The sequence below is a fragment of the Patagioenas fasciata genome, chromosome 1 (genome assembly GCF_037038585.1).
Source record: "Patagioenas fasciata isolate bPatFas1 chromosome 1, bPatFas1.hap1, whole genome shotgun sequence".
Classification (NCBI taxonomy): domain Eukaryota; kingdom Metazoa; phylum Chordata; class Aves; order Columbiformes; family Columbidae; genus Patagioenas; species Patagioenas fasciata.
The window spans coordinates 191,551,117-191,570,794 of NC_092520.1; the positions used below are offsets into that span (position 1 = coordinate 191,551,117).

At 41.3% G+C, this 19,678-nt stretch overlaps 1 protein-coding gene across 1 annotated transcript in view; it reads right to left on the reverse strand.

The window, feature by feature from the left end:
• The window catches only part of WASL (WASP like actin nucleation promoting factor), a 51,079-nt gene extending 31,757 nt beyond the window's left edge, over nt 1–19,322 (reverse strand). Inside the window, exon 1 of the mRNA XM_065843006.2 lies at nt 18,866–19,322. Coding sequence (XP_065699078.1) covers nt 18,866–18,985 — 120 coding nt within the window. The 5' untranslated portion in view covers nt 18,986–19,322. The remainder of the gene's footprint in view (nt 1–18,865) is intronic.
• Nucleotides 19,323–19,678: the final 356 nt, after the last annotated feature.

Here is a 19,678-nt window from a genome sequence, read left to right on the forward strand (position 1 = left end):
GTGTTGAGAGTACACACATACTTTCCTGTAGATAAAAATACTTTCAAGGACTCCACAATATTTTGACTATGAAATTGGTTATTAGTAGGTTAGATTTTGTAACTTTCAGACTGGCCTATCATTTATGTCTGTGCACCCAGTTGCCTCCAGAATCTTCATAAATTAGTCTGACATGCAACAGTGTTTGTCCACTGGGGATTTGGATACTTCTTTATTTGCAATTTGGGTAAACTGTAATTACTTCAGTTTTTAAACCTATTATAACTGTTAAAGATATATTTAACAAATCACTAATAATCTAATCTTTAAAGACAAACCTGTATTGCAAAAAGTTATCTTCAGATGCTACAGACAGGATTTTAAATTAGTTTCCCCACAGAAAGAAGAGATACAGAACCTCAGAAGTTTGTTGGCAGATTTCAAGAAGTTCAGCAGCTGGAAACAATCTTCTAACTTTAATTCCATTTACAGGACATTATTTTCAGAAGACAGACTGATTGCTTCACAGACAGGAAAACTAGAGCAAGATTTTCATTTATTTGACAGAACTGACATTAAAAAAGTCTTTTGTAAATACCCAATAATCACATGAGAAAAGCTTTATTTGGTGTAAGTTGAAAAATTACTCAACTGAGGACACTGAGGCCTCACCAGTTCTGTTCGTGAAATTATGTGCTACAATCACCAAGTGCTCAATTTTAAGCTTAAAGCTTGCATTTCATATCTTAATTTCCTATGATTGCTTACCAATTTAAAAAATGCACTATGCACAGATGCTAAGAAATTAGTATTTTTTTCCCATACACAAAGTAAGGCTATATTAAAAATAAAGCCACTGCCCAAGAGATGCTTCCATTTTTCTTATTTGAAGGGAGAAGGAAGAGAGGAAGTTTTTCTGAAATAGCAAAAAGCCATGTCAACTATTTCCTATCATTTCTGAAACATAAGAATCTTAATCTAAGTTAAAAGACAGTTCCACACAACGCAGAACCCAAAACACTTAAAGGATCAAGAGACCAAAACCGAAAATGTTAATACCCCAGAACAGATGCCCTGTCTTGTTCTGATCAGTACACAAGTCAGCTGCAATATCCTCACTGAAAATCTGTTACTGATGTGGAAAAGGTACTAGTGATCACTGTGCGATGTTACAACAAAAAAGGCATGAAACGTGGGGCTGCTCTTTAATAAATCTAAAAAAACGTAAGAGGGTTTGTCCAGACTTAAGTCCACAGTTGTCCAAAGTGATCCTTCTCTCCTAATCCTCATTCGGCCAGTTACAGACAGCTCACATTCTTCTGTGTGTCTTCAGATGCAATTTCACTTCACTCCCAGCACCTCCTAGAACCCCCAGTTCAGCTAAAACTGGACAGCTTGTTTTCAAACACTTGTTGCACAAATGTGGATCACAAAAGATGAATAATTAAGATGTGGGTAAATGGCATAGCATGTAAAACCAAATCAAGCAGCACATGATTAATTAAAAGAGACATGCTTTTATCAGACACAGAATAAAGTTATTTTTAAATCCTACAACCTCAGTTCAGACAACACGTGTAAGACTTCAGCCTTTCAGAGATGTGACATAACCACAACCACAAGCATGCTCCCAATTACAGTATTCCAAGCTATCTCAGCAGAGCAGATCATTTCCCAGATGACACACACAACCTGGGGTTTCATTGAGGAGCAGCTGAGCACGGTCACATCCTGCTGACCTGCAGAGCATCCCCACAGCTTCCTCAGCCAACTCTCCCTGCCCAACACTGCTCAAACCCCAGATGGCCAGGAATCAGCAGACATGTGACAAGACACAGTTTTTTCTGTTCTGTTGGTGAAGTTGTATGCTTAGTTACTTTCAGAACAACAGGCTGTCCACAAATTTGTCACTGTTGCTTTTTTAAAGAATTAGACCCACTGTAGTTCTTTATAGATCCACTTAATGGTATATGTATCATCATGTTTACAAGTAAAAATTTTCAGAACAGTTAAATTTATTAAAGAAAGGATGTGAAGCATAAGCTTCAGAAATTCCCAAATTATCCCAGTTCTGGAACACTAACTGATGAGCCCCTGAAAATGCCATTTAGCATATACTGGTCCTTCTAGGCCCAGAATTAAAAAAAAATCAAAAAGGAATATTTGCTTTGCATAGGTGATGCTTAGGTGAATTTCTGTTATGATCTTTATACTTGAGGACAGAAAAACAGAAGGAATTTTGACTTCAGATACTTAGAGAACACTGAAATAAAACACCTTAAGTTGTTTTAAAAGAAAAAAAAACTCTTTTATAAGAAAACATTAACTTCTTGCCAACATAAAACAAAGAACCCCTTCAAAATATTAACAAATTTCAGAAAAGGCTATTAAAAATAAAACCTCTTTGACTAATAGCCAGCACTGGTCTCACAACCGTGTATAGAACTTGTGTCCTGTCTCCTAAAGCAGCCTCAATCCACTTACATAAAGGTACTTAGGGATGCAACCCCCCCCACACTTCCACTGTGCCATGGCTCTACAGGTTTTAATTCCTCCCTCAGCAGTTCATGTTTGAACACAACAGTTATGAAAATTCAAGTCAGATATAAGGAAACTCATAACTGTACATAAGGTTTTTTTATACCAATAATGGAGTCTGCTTTGAATAGTTATTCACAGCTCGAAGTCCTACTACAGGAAAAAACAGCATGAAAATGTAGTTGTTATATGATCCCTGGTCAAATTCAAAGCTCATTCCAGGAATACAACACTATAAGCTCTTTCACAGTAGAAGATACACATAAAAGTGAAAGCATCACCTGAATGCTTGCAAGACTGCTATTTTTCATTTAGTTCTGGCAATAGCCTGTTGCATGAAGTTTATTCCTCCTCCATGTCCCAGTTTCCTTATCTGTAATACGGAAACACAGACGTCTACCTCTGTAAAGTGCCTTCAGAACTACTGATGAAAAAAACCAAAGTAGTATGCTGCCACAGACAGAAATCCATTATTTTGGGGGTGTATGGGATGTGTATGTCTACATTACCTTCTCTGCTACATCGTAAAGGTTAAACCATTTTAATTTCCACATCATTACTGTTAGTTTTCTTCCCAGTCTGTGAACATTACTTCTTGATAGTCTGGTCACTGTTGACTATTTCAGAATGTCCTTGACATGCTACAAGCATGAAGATAAGGAAACAGAGATACTCTTTTACCATGAGAGATGCCTCTTGAGTTACATCTAAGAGCTACAATTGTCACTGCCTGTACAGGTTCCTCCTTTGTAGGCCCAAAGCACTGCATTCACTAATGTACTGTGGAGGTCAAAAGCCACTTAAATTCACCCACATATAAACAAACTTTAGTAGTTTGGAAGCAGTGTTACAGAATGGCGGTCTCATGCGGCCAATTCTATGCAAATCTTGGGCTTAAGGTTAGTCACTTATTTCCAATTTAGACAAACCATAGCTGTAAATTCTTTGTAACAAATTTACTAATGCTTTGATAAGTCATCACTGACTTTCTAAACAGCATATTACCACCTGATTCTTAAGATGGAAGAATAAAGAGCACAAAACAAATGACTCAAAACTTAACGGCAAAAAGAAAGTTATTTTTATGAAATAAAAGTAATTTCCCACCTACCTGGCATTTCTCAGTTGTCTCTCCCATGATAACCTTGACCAGCAAAAACCCTTAAATCAGAGAACCATAGAATTGTTTCGGTTGCAAAAGCCCTTTGAGATCAAGTCCAACTGTTAACCTAAAACTGCCACACCCACTACTAAACCATCTCCCCAAGAACCTCATCTACACGTCTTTTAATCACCTCCAGGGATGGTGACTCAACCATTTCCCTGGGCAGCCCATTCTAATACTTGCCAACCCTTTTGGTAAAGAAACACAACTTGAGGCCATTTCCTCTCATCCTATCTGCTTGTTGCTTGGGAGAAAAGATCAACACCCAACTTGCTACAACCTCCTTTCAGGTAGTTGTCGAGAACAGTAAGGTCTCCTCTCAGCCCCACAAACTAAAAGCCACTGACGCTGGCAATGCCAGAGGAACTAGATAATCACCTGGCAAAAGCAGTTTTGAAAACTACACTCTCTACCCTTGTTCCCACACAGCCCTTCAATAAGAGCAATCATCAACCCATACATCTAAGTTTCTTTAATGAGGAATTAAGGTTACATAATAAAAAATTCTAGAGATAGCTTAGTTTAGTTTTTGGCATTACTACTTAGGTCTCTTAGAAACTGCATTAAGAGATTGGCCTCAGCAATATCCTGTGGCATAGGATCTGCAGCTCAAGATTTTTGTTTGCAGTACGAACCCAGGTATTATGAACTCCCAAATCTATACCATGTAAGAAAAAGCTCCCCATACTCAATTTTCAAGGTGAAAAAAGAAACTGATAAAAGTGACCTCTGCCAAGCTAGAACTCGCAAAAAAGTTCAGACGGAGAACAATCTTGAAGCCCAGATATGAACAACAGAGTTTACAATTTCCTTTCTGAACTTTCTACCTACTATGCAAAAATAAATGCACAGAGGGATGTTGAATGGGAAAACTCTTTCCCTGAAACAAAGATTCTTCCTTTGTAACTCTGTAAGGTACCAGAAAATTTCTTATCACCAGGTTCTGGTGGGCACAACTAGAATAGCACAAATTACAAAGAACTGGTTCATTTACAGTTAAAGTGTTTATTTATACAACAAAGACGGCAGAAAGATGGCAGCAGGATGTATTTTTCCTCTGTACTCAACACTTTGGTGTACATGTCCACTCACCAGTTTCCAGTTTAATACTAATTTTTTCCTTCAGTGCACAGCTAGTAGTACAACTTCATGTAGTGGTTCTAATGAGCAACCATAGGCAGAACTGAGGAACAGAGCCAGTGGTATTGCTCTCAATCTTTTATTCTTAAATATTCCTATGTTTGGATAGGTCAGAACAAAAGCATCCCCACAAAAAAAAAAAAAAAAAAGAAGATAATTAGTTCTCCAGTACTGCTCTGTTCCTGTTCATAACTTGTGAACACTGTTCCACAGCAATTAGAAATATGTTACATGAAAAGTTAAAAATATGTACCAGCCTGAATTTACAGATAATACAAAAATTTCTACTTTACTAACAACTGTACTGAAGTAGCACTATATTTTGTAAGAAACAAAGCTAACAATAAAGACAATCAATATTTATTAGATAAATAAGAGCTTAGAATCCACAAAGTCACACCAATATAATTGTGACATGAACACAGTTGTTCAAGATTTTTTAAAAACTCTTAAGACATAAAATTTTTGTTACAAAGAACATTTAGAAGAAATGTTAGGTCTGAAACAGTACTTTACTCTTTTTGGCGAGTGTTGTCTGAATTAATGTAATAGTGCAAGCTGAGTCAAAATAACAACTTTAATGAAAAAGATCTTAACACAGCTTTGCTTTTGATCCCAGTGAAAAATAAATACTGAAAACAATCAATCTGTATTGCACTGGCAGTGTAATCAGCCAGTATCATTACTCTAATCAAGCATCAAATTTGATTGCTATTCTGCAAGTCTCTGTGCCTGCTCTGGAGCTGCCAGTGAGGCTAAAATGCCCAATGTCACTGGTTCCTGCTGCCTGGGAGAGCTGGCAACAGCCCTACTGCCAGGTCAAGTGTTTGCCACTTCTCTGAAAACCTCCACTTGTGCAATGATAAGTTGCAATGCTTTTATGACACTAAAGACAGCAGGTATATTGTGACACCACACTAACAGAATAAAAATGTTAATTAATACTTGTTGTAACCATTAAATAATTTTTAAAAGGTTATTAGTGACATGCTCATTACTTTTTTCAGATGTGTAACACCTTCAGAAATTAGATATTCCCCCATAAGGGTACAGATATAACTTAAATCCCAATGACTGAAAGAAGGTCCCCCTTGTCAAAGCAGACACTGAGTTTCCAGTTTTTCTGTGGATATGCCTTTCCTTTGTGATCAACAAACTACACCAATAGCTCTGAGCACCTGAATGGCCTCAATCTGTTAGCATAAAAACAGGAAGCTCTTTATGTTGAGTATACAAAAGATACTATCAGCCCCAGGAGTATACAGTTTAGAGAAAACAAGCTGATCACTCAATCAAGACAGCATTCAAGAAAAATTACACCCTATTAAAAAAACTTTATATGAGTGTAGAAACAGGATCTCTCTTCCAGTCTCCTGGAAGAAATAAGGAGTGGGACCTACATAACAGCAATGCATAACGGGTTGCTACAGGTTCCATATAGCAAATTTTAGGAACATCCAATCGAAGCCTGTATAACTGTCTTCTCAAAAGATCTAGGAATTATATTGTTTGCCAGAAACTTCAATACTGTGGTACAAACAGCAATGTTCTCCCTACAGGGGTATGCCAGCAACACAGTCACACCTTGACAAGACCTGGGAAGAAAAAGGAAAGCCCGATTTCCTGGTAGTCCAGAATTCACTCCCAGGCACATGGACTTATTTACAAAAGATGAAGCAGATTTACAGACAAATTGCAAGGCTAGCTTTAGCGATGAAAGCAACCCATAGGACATTTATTATTCAAAAGTGCATCCTTCAGAAGACAGCCTCTGCCATCCATCATGTGATGTACAATACGCTACAGGATTTGAGAGTTTTATATTAGCTGATATGGAACTAAGATCTCTAAATCTGCCAACCCCCATGCAAAAGCTTCAGTTCTCTGACAAACGCTACAGTCCTCTGAAGAATCCCAGAGTCAAAAAAATGACATGTCACCTCACTTCAGGACTAGGTTACTCCAACAAACCAGAGCACCACGCTGCACTTCACCAAGTGCCAAAAGCACCTGATGTGAAAAAACGGCCTTAATGATGCATGGCAGACCTACTTATTTATGGCTGGCTTGTTTATTCGGAATAAGTCAACTACATAACACCCTTCACTAATTCAGACTTACATCATAGTGATATTGTCTGTATGTGGTGACCTTGGAGAAGAAGTTATTTCCAGTGACACAGACATGGGTACTGCGTCATTTCACTGCTAGAGCAATTATCGCAGCCAGAATAGACATGCAAGTCACCATCCTGAAATTAAGACTAAAAGCACTCAGCTTCTACATCCATGATGGATTGTTGTCTCCTTTCTGCTCTGAAGCAATGACTACCTGCTGTGGAAGAACTGCTTCTACAGTGCCAAGCATCACCAGGGGTGCAGTTCCTCCCAGTGCTGACTTACGAAACCAGACATTGGAAAAAATATGGCTTGAGTGGGAAGAAGAGATCACACTAGAGAAAAAAACAAAACAAAACAAAACAAAGAAAAACTTCAGGTAATTGTCTACAGAACTGAGGCATCTAAACACTAACAGAACTAATGGATGTAGAAGACAGAACTGAAAAGGTTTCAGAGCTCACACCTTTACCTCCCAGAGAGAATGAAGTTATTAAGGCGAGATGCCAGAACAGACAGAGTATGTGATGATTAAACTATCATTAATTACACTCCAACACCCCCCTGAACTATCTCTAGAGCTTAAGTGGGAAACAAATTGTTGTGTCTGAACTGACATAAACCTGCTAAAATGCTCCAAAACGCAGCAGCAGGGAAGATTCCAAGAGACCTCAGCACATCCCTGGAGTCTCTGAAGATGAGCAGTTCTCTTAAATTACTTACAAACTACTCATCAGAAAAGAAAGCTCTAGACAGGAATTCATTTTCTTGGTAGGCCAGTGCTCTGCAATCAAGAAGTACAGTAAGCAAAATGCAGCAGCCTCTAAGGTCGCGCCTGCTGTACCTAATGCAATCTGTAGAAGCACAGCTACAAGTTAGCCTGATCTCCTTAGCAGATTTTTCTTCTCCTGAAATTGGAGAAGAGGACCAGGAGCCCTACAAGCTTGTGTTCACAGCACGTCAGATGCAATTGTTCATTTGCCTACTGCAGTCGGTTGCTACAAGCACAGGCACATTTTTGTCTGCTGGAAACTTCCAGTCACCTGCATTTTCTCACGTTTCCAAAAGCAATTTCTGACAGCAGAGAGACAAGACTGAATTTCATTGCTGGCATGAAAACCAGGTTTGACTCCGGCTTGATGTCAGAGAGGACAGTTATGAGAAGAGCAGCAGAACTGACTCTTACTCTGTGATGTACATGCTACTAAAACACTAGAACAGACGGTTGACTTTGTCTCTCTATCCCCAGCACTACATTTGCTTTTGTCTCCTGGTACCTTTGACTGGTTATGCAAATATTAGTAACTAGAACCAGGGGCACTTTCTGGATCTGATGGCAACAGTACAAAGCATATCTGCACAGAGGAACTCACTCTCCTCCCAACACAACACCAATTGGGTAAGGATGGCCCTACCCATACCATCTATGTGGTTACACCATTCTGTTCCCAAACCCATGCTCATTAATTTGGGCGAGCACTAACTAGCACTACCCAAACCTGTGCCAGGGAGTGTGCCAACAAATTAAACACCATGGACAGTCACAGACAGTGCCTGAGTTCGTGCTACTGCCCTACTTAAGTTTGTCAGCATCAATACATTATCACAGCTGGCTGACCAGAGGTGAGAGAAAGGACGAGACACATACTTCTGCCACTAAGCTTCAATGCACCTTGGGTGGCAATCTCATACTTTGAGCCTGTCAGTTCTGGTTATCGGGAACAGAAAAGTATGGTCCAGACAGGTATGGCTAGCAGGAGGGATGGACCCCTGGGTTACACAGTGTGAAGCTGGGAGAGCAGCAGGAACACTTGTTCAATAAGCAACCCTCATCTAAACAGCACAGAGGGCACTGGAATAGATGGGATTTTTTGCTTACAGGCAGCAAAAGCCAGAGGTGTTCAAAGAGACTGTTAAGGAAAAGTCTCAATGAAGAACCGAAATCCTAAAAGAGAGCCCTTCTAAATGACATAAAAAGATGAGTGAAAACCATTACATGGAATACGTAAAATCTACACCTCCTAGAGAAATCCATCTCCATTCATGCTATGAAACAATAACATAATGCAACTGGGTGTGTTGCACCTTGTACATGCTTGAACTAAGACAAGGAAGGGCATACCCTGTGCAGAGATACAGATATAGCAACCATCTCTCAAGGATATATATGTTGGCACCTGAAAAGCATATGGGTAAATCTCTCAAAGACAAACTAAAACAAATTATTTTCTTAAATAGATAAGCAGTTTGTTGAATCACTACTGAGTTCAAGAGATCAAGCACAACCAGCGCCTTCTGTCACAATGACACTTTAAAAGCTTACAGAGTTCTCAGTTTAAAGTTCCAGCTACACAGAGAACAGTGCTAAAAGCGCAGTGTAACACCTAAAGAGGCCAACATTGTTTAAGAAAGGTCAAAATTACAACACCTACTGAATGGCTAAAAAATACTGGTTGATATAAAATTGCAGAAAACTAAGCCCCAAACCTGTTTTTTTTAAATGGCTAATTGCCAGGTTACTAAAAATATAAACACAAAGAATTCTGTGTGCCCAGTTATAAAATCTGTTTCATATCTGAGAGATTCTTAACTACAGAATAAAGGCAAATAAAGAAAAAACATCCCTGTATTTTATTTATCAGAAACTACTGCTTCCTTCTTTGCAAACACGAGGGGAAGCTTTTCCCTGTGCTATTGTACAGAACACATACCACTAACAGGATGTTCATAGTTTTCTTCCTCTTTTCAGTTAACCACAAAAATTAAGCACAGTTTTACAGAGAGAAGCCTATTTGGATGCCTTTGTGTATATTCTGTGTCATAAGCCAAGTGATGTTTCTATTTGCTTTGGCTAACTGACGGGGAGTAAAAGAAAAAAAATCTACTTACAAAGAATGACCACATCTTAGCTGTGCTCAGAGAGAGCTGTCACGTGGTTAGAGGAGCAGGAAATAACTTACAGTTCACTCAAAGCAGGACTGAGCAATTCTGTGGTTTCAAATCTGAGCCTGTAGAGTTGCTGAAGCTGTATCTTCCAGCATACAGTTTCTTAATATAGCAGCTTACGAACTGGAGAGTCTGGTCCTCCCTGGAGAAGCAGCAGTAGAGGGTGGAGCAGTGCAAGAAGCCTGAGGAATATCATACTTCAGTTTTTGCTTCCCCCTCTCCTATCTACCATTCTCTTTTCAGTAGCAATATTAACAATTACTTTGGGCCAGTAAAGATGAAATAGGAGAGAAATCTCTAATGGTCATATCTGAGGCTGAAGTGCACTCTGTGTACACAGCAGCAAACAGCTGGATGGCATAGAGACCATCTCCTCATTTCCTTCCTCGTGCAATGCTCTGTTGAGTTAGAAGAACACAAGCCATGTCTGTCCCAGCCCTGGGTATGGGCAGAACTGCATGTCTGACAAGACACCAAGTTCATCCCTGAGAATAAAGCACTTGTGGAGCTGAGAAGTAGCGGGAAAAGGGAGTGAAGGGAAGAATGGTGAAGAGGAGAGACAATTCTGCCTGGAGAGCTTTGTGTAGATTACAGTTGCAGGGGCTGGAGGGAGAACGGAAGATCCTGGAAACACCTGAGGTCAAGGGGGAAAGAGTAAGGGGAGGAAACCCTTTTGCTGGGACAGAAGAGAACTTGTTAAAGTGTGATAAGAGAGTGCAAGGACACACAAGATTCAAGGTACAGAGGTCACTGTGTAGGACTTTAAAGGACTTTAAAGCAAATCAGCAGGATGTGGCTTACAAGAGAAATAGTGGTTAAATTGATTCCTAAAATATCATTACCGACTTCACAGTAGTCTGCTGTATAAAAATCTAACAGATGCATTTTCTACCTAGAAAATAAGATTCTTTTTAGGTCAATAAATGACTGTTTCTGTTATAAAATATACAAAGAAAGATATAAAACATCTCTTGCATTTTATACCTAAAGATATTAATACAATAAATTAATATTATTTTTTATCCACATATCGCATACAGGTGAATAAATCTCTTAGCCATCACCTTGAGGGGGGAGAAAGCGTTTATAATTCAGTGCCAAATTCCCATACTCATATATTCTTCTTGTTCTTCAGTCTACACAGCAAGGCAAGTAACAGGCCTTATTACTTAATACTCAGAGAATGTTATTTAGGAATCCATATTTTAACTTAATCTTTCTTGTAAATAATCCTACCAAGCATTGGCTAACTTTCAGGAAAACCATCATCAATAACACTTGAAGTAAATGCATTTTTCAAAGCGTTTGCAATCTTAGAGACAAGAGTTATCTTTCCATAGTTTAAAATGCAAATAATGAAATACACGCCTTAACTTTTCGAAGAGGAGAAAAGACACATTTTCTCCTGTTAAGTTGGCATTTCTCAGATTGCAGGCATAGACCCCCTGCATACAAAATACACTTGGTGAGCAGAGACAGGTTCCTGTGTAACTATACCACCCTGATGCTGCATCGTGTTTAATTAACAAGGGGAGATAAAGGCAAAATAACACATTTGCTTTGAGGGGAAATGAGATTAATGCAGGGGAATTCTGATTTACACAAAGTTCTGAAGGAGAAAACGGTGCGTGAAACTATCTTACAGAAATGGAAACACGACCTTGACCAGCAAGCTCTAATGTGATCCTTCTGCTTTAAGGTAGACACACAGGAGAACTGGAAAATGCATTAACACTACTTCTGAGAAAACTTAGAATAAGAAAAACTGCTTTAGAGTGAGGATTTTAATGACAGCCAAATAAACAGTACAGGAAAAACAGTTTCAGCAAGGTGGGATCCATGTACGAAAGCAAGTGCCCAAGGTGAGCTGCAATCTGCATATCTGCCAGTGTGCCATGGAGCTCTGCAGCAACAGTTTCCTTGCCAGCAATGATCTTCTCCACAGAACATTAAGTCTACAGGAACTGAGTAATTCATTTAATGAACAACTTCTAGAATCATACATTCTTAACACAGGCATTCTAACCTGAGCTGCCTGAAGCATCATTCACTGCATAAACACAATAAGGTGTTAGGAAAATTGTCTACCTTTAACTCATGACTAGCTGAAAACACACTACTGAATTTGAAGAATTAAGCAGCTTTCCAAAGAAGTGTCCCTATGATTGCTTGCATTACATTTTTTTTTCCATTTGGCCCTCCTAGTACACTGCTCCTGCTCTGTGAAGGCCACAGCACACTTCAGGATCTTAGAATTTAACTGGAACTGTCCCAAAGGTAACTGCACACCTACTGCGCCCATTTTATTGGTTATCCAGGCATAAACAACATGTCTGGAAGCCACAGAAATTAGTGTAGCAGTGTAGTCAAGCAAATATGTTGAGAAATAAAACTATCTTGTACAGCACCTGACTGAGTCATGCCCTGGCAGAGTGGGCTGTTTAAAACCACCCATGAAGATATACTACTAGTTCTACTAAATCAATTTTGCATGATTTACTGTTACAAGGAAACCAAACTGGACAATAAAAAAAAATATCCCTCTGTGCCCAAGTAACACATAATGCCAACTCTCTTTAGGAAATTGTACCCTAACCTACCAATACGCAACTCTTTCTAGTGCCTATGACACATTTTTCTTAATTCCCATATTTTATTAACTAGGTATTAGGTCACGAAACCATATGTCTCTTGCAGTATCTTCCATTTTATTTCTGTACTTCAAAGATTCCTCAAGAGACAAGCCTAGGAAATATGTTCACTTGAAGAAAGGACACCATAAATCTCACCACACTGCTTAAGTGAACAGCAAACTTCCTTTGCCAGAGTGCTTTAAAGCTCACCAAGCCCCACCTACACTGCAGAGCTGTCTATAAAAGGTCAATGAAAGAATCAAGCCTTCCATCATGTTGGTTAAGGAACTACTGCAAAGTTCCTACATGACACTCACTCATCATATGCAAACCACTTCAACACTTTGCTCCATTCCAGCACTGAGCTAGGAGCTGACAGAGGCAACTGCTGTCACTACTTACCATTGTAGTAGCAAACAAGTTCGTAGTTCCAGCACTACTAGAGACAGTAATGGTGGAGCAATAAGGGTCACAAGCCCTACAGAAAAGACAGGGAAGTTTTTTCAGGCAGAAGTACAAGAACCCCACTGATGGAAGAGATTCAAAATCTACAGTTAGAACATTCTCCACTATCATCTTTTTACCCTGAAATTGCATGGAATAAGATGGATCTTGTATGCTCTACTTGCTACAAATCTGGCTTCTAATGAACCCTTCGAGAACCCCACAAAAAAATAATCATAGAGGAAACATTCTAGTGATAACATTCAAATAGATATTTATGACAAGGCAATGCAGAGAAACCACATCAATTATCCATTAAAGGAGAAACAAAGTAGAGTCTTTCCATTTACAGAGTTGCAAAAAATAGTAAACTCAATCTTTATCTCCTAACAAGAAACTACATTTTTAATTAGTGTTCTCCTAAACAAGTGATATGCAGACATCTTGGTGCAAATCTTGTAGTCAAAACATGGCTGTTTGTCTGAATCCTACATAAAAATTTTGCGGTCTTCCGAATTCCTTCACCTGACTCTATTGTGAAGAGCTGGTAAGTTATGACACAACAGCTTGTGACTACAAATTGTTTCCATCCTGTTTTGTCTGTACACTATATGATTCCAGGGCATGTTATCAGGAGCACGAGTGGTGTACTTCACCAGCAGATTAACTACGGAGATGCTAAGAGACTTCAGACACCTGACTACCTCCAAACCAGAGGGAAGATCTACAAAGTAGCTCAGAAGAGAATGTATGAGTGCTGAAGCCTTAATAGATTGACATACTTATTCCAGTCCTATATTATTAAATCACCTTTGGTTTAACAACTCATAACACTTCATAACAGAGATGAACAGTGACTGAAATTTGCAGCAGGACTCACCTTGCCTGTAAAGATACAAATTTTTGTGTCTAGCTTGTGAGCTACAAGCAGTCAGAAGAGATTTAACCACTACGGTCACTGAAGCAAAGACAGAAATTCAGCTGATAATTTCAAGTTTCTAACTTAAGTTGAACAGGAGATTTAGATAACAGCCCATAATGTCGAATGACAATGATGGAATTTTAACATCTAAATTTATGTTTCTTACTCCTGAACTGAATCCCACACTTTGTGACTTGATGCTTTGCCTCAAATATATAGAGCTATGAGATGCAATACCTTGTGGCGTGTTTACCTGTGGTCTCAAAACATCTCATCCATAAATCAATAATCTGTTTACTGCACAGTTCACCACCTTAGGTTAATAGCAAATTGTGAGGAAGATAAGCATGAGAAACACTTTACGGTAAGTAACCATAATCTAGATACTCAGAGGCAGTTTGAGGATGGTGGCAAAACCACCTGCTCTCAAGAGCTTGACCTGACCCATCCCTGTGAAAATCAGTTTTGTAGGCATGGATTTGGTTCAGAGAACTCTCAAAAGCCAATATGATTCCCTCTAAAATGGCAGCTCATTGCTGACAAGTTGTTTAGGGAAGTGACTGCAGTGGATATTAGTGAGGCATCTGAAGATGTTACATGTCTTTTGATAGAACAGGACAGACCTCAAAAGAAACCCAAGCGTATCTCTCAATATTCTTCCGTTTCACAAGACCCTATCATATACACTTCATCTTCCCCCTCTGCATCTCATTTAAAACCACATGCAATGATAACCAGCACTGATAACCAGCACTGAACTGGTGACTCAGTTCTTCCTATCTGTTCAAGAGAGGACTCTTCTCAAACTACAATCTCAACCTTCTTTGGATGTACGGCCTGCAGCGCAAACTCAAACTGAAGTCCCAACACTTCTTAGCCACATGAAGTTGCCCATTACTCAGACCTGCAGCCCACCTTCAAGCCTCACTTCATGCTGTTTTCATGCACACAAGTAATCTTGCAAATCCTTTCTTGATAAAACCTTTTAATTCTTATCAATTAAGAGCTATATCTGCCATTCTGGATTTTATGTCAACCATTACTGTGGCTCTGACATACAATATTATTCTGGTCGCATGCACTTTAAAAGTAGCCAAAACAGTTTTCTTAGTATACTGCTGTGTCACTTCTCTTTTTGCATTTTTTTTTCACCAGTTCCTGTTTACCATATCAAACATAGCACGATCTTACAAATAATAACCTAATCGTAGCCTTACTCATTAGACATTATCCAAGTGCTGAGCCCCACTTCTAAGCAGTATACAATATCCATACTCCATCATCTACTTCTAATGTTATCAAGTACACATTTCTCGTATTTCCTTTCCTAAGGCCTCTCCCAAATAGAAAATTATTTCTACAGAATAAACTAGTTTTCCAGTGACATTACTCACAAATATTAGTCATGAAAATTATAAAAATACCTTCCTTATCAAAAGTCATTAATGGGACACCTAGATTTGCTTTTCCTTACAAATCTCATTCATTACGAGAAAATTAAAGTGACTGATTTATAACTAAGCAGATTAAGCAAAAACTTCCAAGTTTGGCATAACCATGATAATACTTCACCAACATGCACAAAAGTAATCTCATAGTTCGTCTTAGCAGAAGTTGACATAGACTTTTATTTCTTCATTACATTAAAAATATTTACTGAAAAACTTCTACAGATAGTAAATTTTACACCTGACCTAGATAACAAATGTCATGTACCTGAATGAAAATTAGTTGCATGCCTAAGCAAGAATTAAAGTCCTAAAGGGCTACCTTATGCTGGACAACTACTGCAAGTAGTTCTACATTTGGATTCATATTTCAATCAAATTAACATAGTTGCAGCTTTGACTATTAGCCAGTGGCTTGGTCTTGAAAATCTGATCTGTTATGGGCGAAGGTATTTTAATTGCTTATAGATTTAGATAAGCATTTTACAGCTCAGCAAGCGGGGAAAGAAAAAAAAAATATCAGTAACCTGTGTGTACATTTGCCTACCAATTGACGAGATTCCCAGAGTATTAGTAGTAGTCCAGAAAGTGGTATCAGCCTCAGCAACACACAGAGCGATGGCTCTTCACCACTTCCCCCACTCCCGGATAATTTTTGTGCTTATCAGTCATCATTACTTAAGATGCCATTGAAATTATGTCAGTATTAGAGTTCATAGGTTGCGAGTGCTCAATCAAAATCAAGCTACTTGATAAATTCCTTTGCTTTTCCATAGAGCAAAAACCAAGCAGTTAAATCCTCAATGTTATTTCAAAGTAGCTGCCTTGTTATCAGTCAAAAACAGAGTCAAAGGAAAGACGGTTGAAATAAACCCGGTCCAGAGAGCCACTGGCTTTCTTGCCCAAGTCCCTCAGGACTGATACCAGCACTATGCTCTCCATAAGAACACTATAAATTATTACTACAAATAGAGGTTCTAGGATCATAGTTTAATGTCTCAACTGTTCCTCTGTCATTCATTTCACTACTGACATAAACGTAAGGTCAAGTCAAACATAACCTAAAATTGTGCCAATATGGCAAGTGTATGTCACATCCAATAGCATCCACACACCACACAGACAGAAACACCACCTATAGCAGCTGTGTAGCACAGTCGGTCCAGCTGATGGGAAAGCAAGCTTGTGCCATCCTTTAAAACTCGCAAGATTTTCCTTTCTTAAAAAGTAGCATTTACAGTCTGAAGTTTCACTAATGAATAATTCAAACACAGTTATTAAGAGATCAAATATCATGTACATTACAGTAAAAAGGTATTTATCAGCAAAGTATGCCAACACTGAGTCAGGCTAGAAGGTCAAGAGTACCATCAGGCTCTGACAGACAGACATTATGGATTCCAGTTAGACAGTCAAAGCTGTTACCATCTCAAGGTGTCCATTCCACTTCTCTGATAGACACTGCCCTCCAAGAGACAGATATGTTCAATCTGTTCATTGATTAGTTTCTGAATCGTCACCTTTCTTGGTGACCAAAAAAGCCTGGTTAAATATCTCTAGAGCTTCAATCCTTAACTCCTCAAGACTGAGCAGAGACCCTGAATTACAGCAAGAAGAGCCTAGGCTTAACCTAGAGAGCATATAGAGCTGGGAGAAAAGGGGAAGAGAACAGGCCACAATTAGAAGAACCTCAACTGAAAAGTCATCCAAGATTCCATGTAAACTGCAAGAACAGGTAGTTTCAAGAAAGATATAAAGTCATGTCTATGAAATTATCAACCCATCACAAATTGCATGACTACCAGATACTGTGAAGATATTTAACCTCCAAACTGTGCTTTCAACATGTTATTTATGCAGAAAAGTTGAGAACTTGAGTAGGTGAGTGTTATAGCTGAGCATAACAAAAACGAAAAGTATGTTCACTTGACAAGAAAATATGAGTTGCAGAAAAACAAACTCGAAATCAACTTACACAAATTCATGCACTGTTTTTGAATTTTGAGAAAAGTTTGGGGGTTTTTTTGGCAAATGAGCTAAACATATGAAAAGTGTGCCTGAAAGTAGTTCAATAAATTGAAGGTGAGTTATTTTATCAATGTATAGGTTTTCGAAAAGCAGACTCTCTTTACATACTTTATGGTCACACCTTCCGACCCATTTACCTTAGTTACTGTGACACCATCTTATTTAACCCACCCTAGTGTAAATATCAGCTACTTCCTGTTCAGCTACGCATTTTATGCTTTCCTTACAGCAGACAGTTCGATCAACAATGCCATTTCAAAGTCCAAAGAGTTGTGTGGATCCATTATGACTGCACGGATATCCTGTTTTAAATCATAATTTTAAGTTCATTAAATATCAGTGATAACATTACAGCAAGATGTACAGTGCCTGAGTATGCTAGGTGCTGGACACAAAGCATCAGAAGGCAGCCAGGTAACATAACTGTCAATGGTTACCAAATGGTGGTTTTCGTTGTTTTTGTTTTGTTTTGTTTTTTTTTTTTAAAAAAAGAAGCAGTTTTATTTTCTTCGTTTTTTCCAAAAGACAATTTTTCTAAAAGCTGTTTATTTTCTAAATAAAATGTTTAACTTTTGAGGGCTTCAAGTAGTTATTTAATACAGATAAATGCAGTTTTAATATAGTTCTATACTAATATGCAAGAAGGTATTCTGAAAACGAAGAACTTACTGATACACTTGGCAAGACATTTACTACACGGCTTTTTATTTTAACTACTATGTTGCCATATATATATAAAACAGGAAAAAATGTATTTGGGTCGTGTTTAGGTACACGAACCTGTTGTTTAGGCTAGGAAAAGCACAGATTAAAGCCATGGCAGGCCTAGCACTAATACGAGCCTTCCTGTTACTTTGCCAACATTGCTTTGTTATACCGCAGGTGCACCTGGGGCTCGTCCCAGCCTCGCCGAGCAGCTGAACTTTTGTCGAGCCCCGCGGCTGCTCCCTCGCTGGCCAGTTCCCCTATAGAACACGGGCGGGCTGAGCCCCGCCGGCTGCCCACCGGGAGCTCGATGCCGATGCACAAGGAAGCGCGGAAGGACAGGGCCCATCCCGGCGGTCTCGGAGTCGCCCCAGTGCGCACCGCTCCAGCTGGAGCCCGCACGGCGCAGGGGGCGAGGCCGGGCCCGGCGCTCGGGGCAGGCAGCCGGGCCAGGTTGGGCGAGGGGTCCCCGGCAGCCACGGCCGCCACCATTCATTGCCCCCGGCACCCCCCGCTCCGCTCCCACCGGCCGGGGTGCTACTGGAGACGCGGGCAGGGAGCGAGGCCTGCGGAGGCCGCCCCCGTCCCGGGCGCTGGGACGGGGCAGCGGAGCGGGCCGGGCCAGCTCAAACTTCCGCAGCCCGCAACTTGGCGGCGCCCCGACCGGCCTGTCCTCACACGCCCCCTGCCTCCCCCGGCCCTCCGCGCCCGGGGTGGGGACGGGCTCGGGCTCCCAGGCCCCGGAGCGCCGCGGGCCGTCCCCTCCGCTTCGCTCCCCGCCGCCGCGGGCCGGGACTCACCACGCATTTCTTGCCGAGGAAGCTGAAGAGGCTCTCGTTCTCCTGTGGGGTGAGCAGCAGGGACCCCACATTGCTGACCCGCCGCGGCTGCGGGGGCTGCTGCTGAGGGTTGCTGCTCATGGCCGGGGCCGGCCCGGCGCTGCCCTCGCCGTCCTGCGACCGTTGGCGCCCGCGGCCCCCTCCTCCTTCGCTGCCGCCGCGGCCTCACAGCAGCCGCATCGCGGAGCCTCCCTCTCGGGGCCGGGGAAGGAGGGAGCTGGAGAGGGGCGACGGGGTCTCGGACAGCTGCCGGCCGGCCGCCCGCGAAGGGGGCGCGGGGAGGGAGTGCAGCCGCGCCGGTACCGCTCCGCGCCGGCAGCCGATCGCACCCACCGCTCCGAGCGGCGCTAAACTTCCAACTCCAGCCCGGCTCCGGTGGCCGCACGATCCAACATGGCAGCGGGGGCGGGCGAGACCACAGCGCGCGGCAGCCAGAGGGGAGGTCGCCGAGCGCGCTGCCGCCGCGACCATGCGCCGTGCGGGGAGGGGGGGTGGGCGCCGCCTTCCGCTCCCGCCCCGCCGGGCCGCGCCCCGGCAGCCGCTGGCAAACGCAGCCGTCCGCACCCTCCGCCTCGGTACCTGCCAGGCCGGCCCGGCGGCTGCGGAGGTGGGGAGCAGGGGGAAGATGAAGAGACAGAAGAAGAGGAAGGAGTGGTCGCCTCTGTCCCTACCGCCGCCTGCCCCGGATGGGGTCTGGCAGGCTGCGGCCGCTCGGCGGGGGCTGGCGCGGCGCTGCTCCGGAGGATGCGGGAGCCGCTGGGGCGGGGCGGGAGG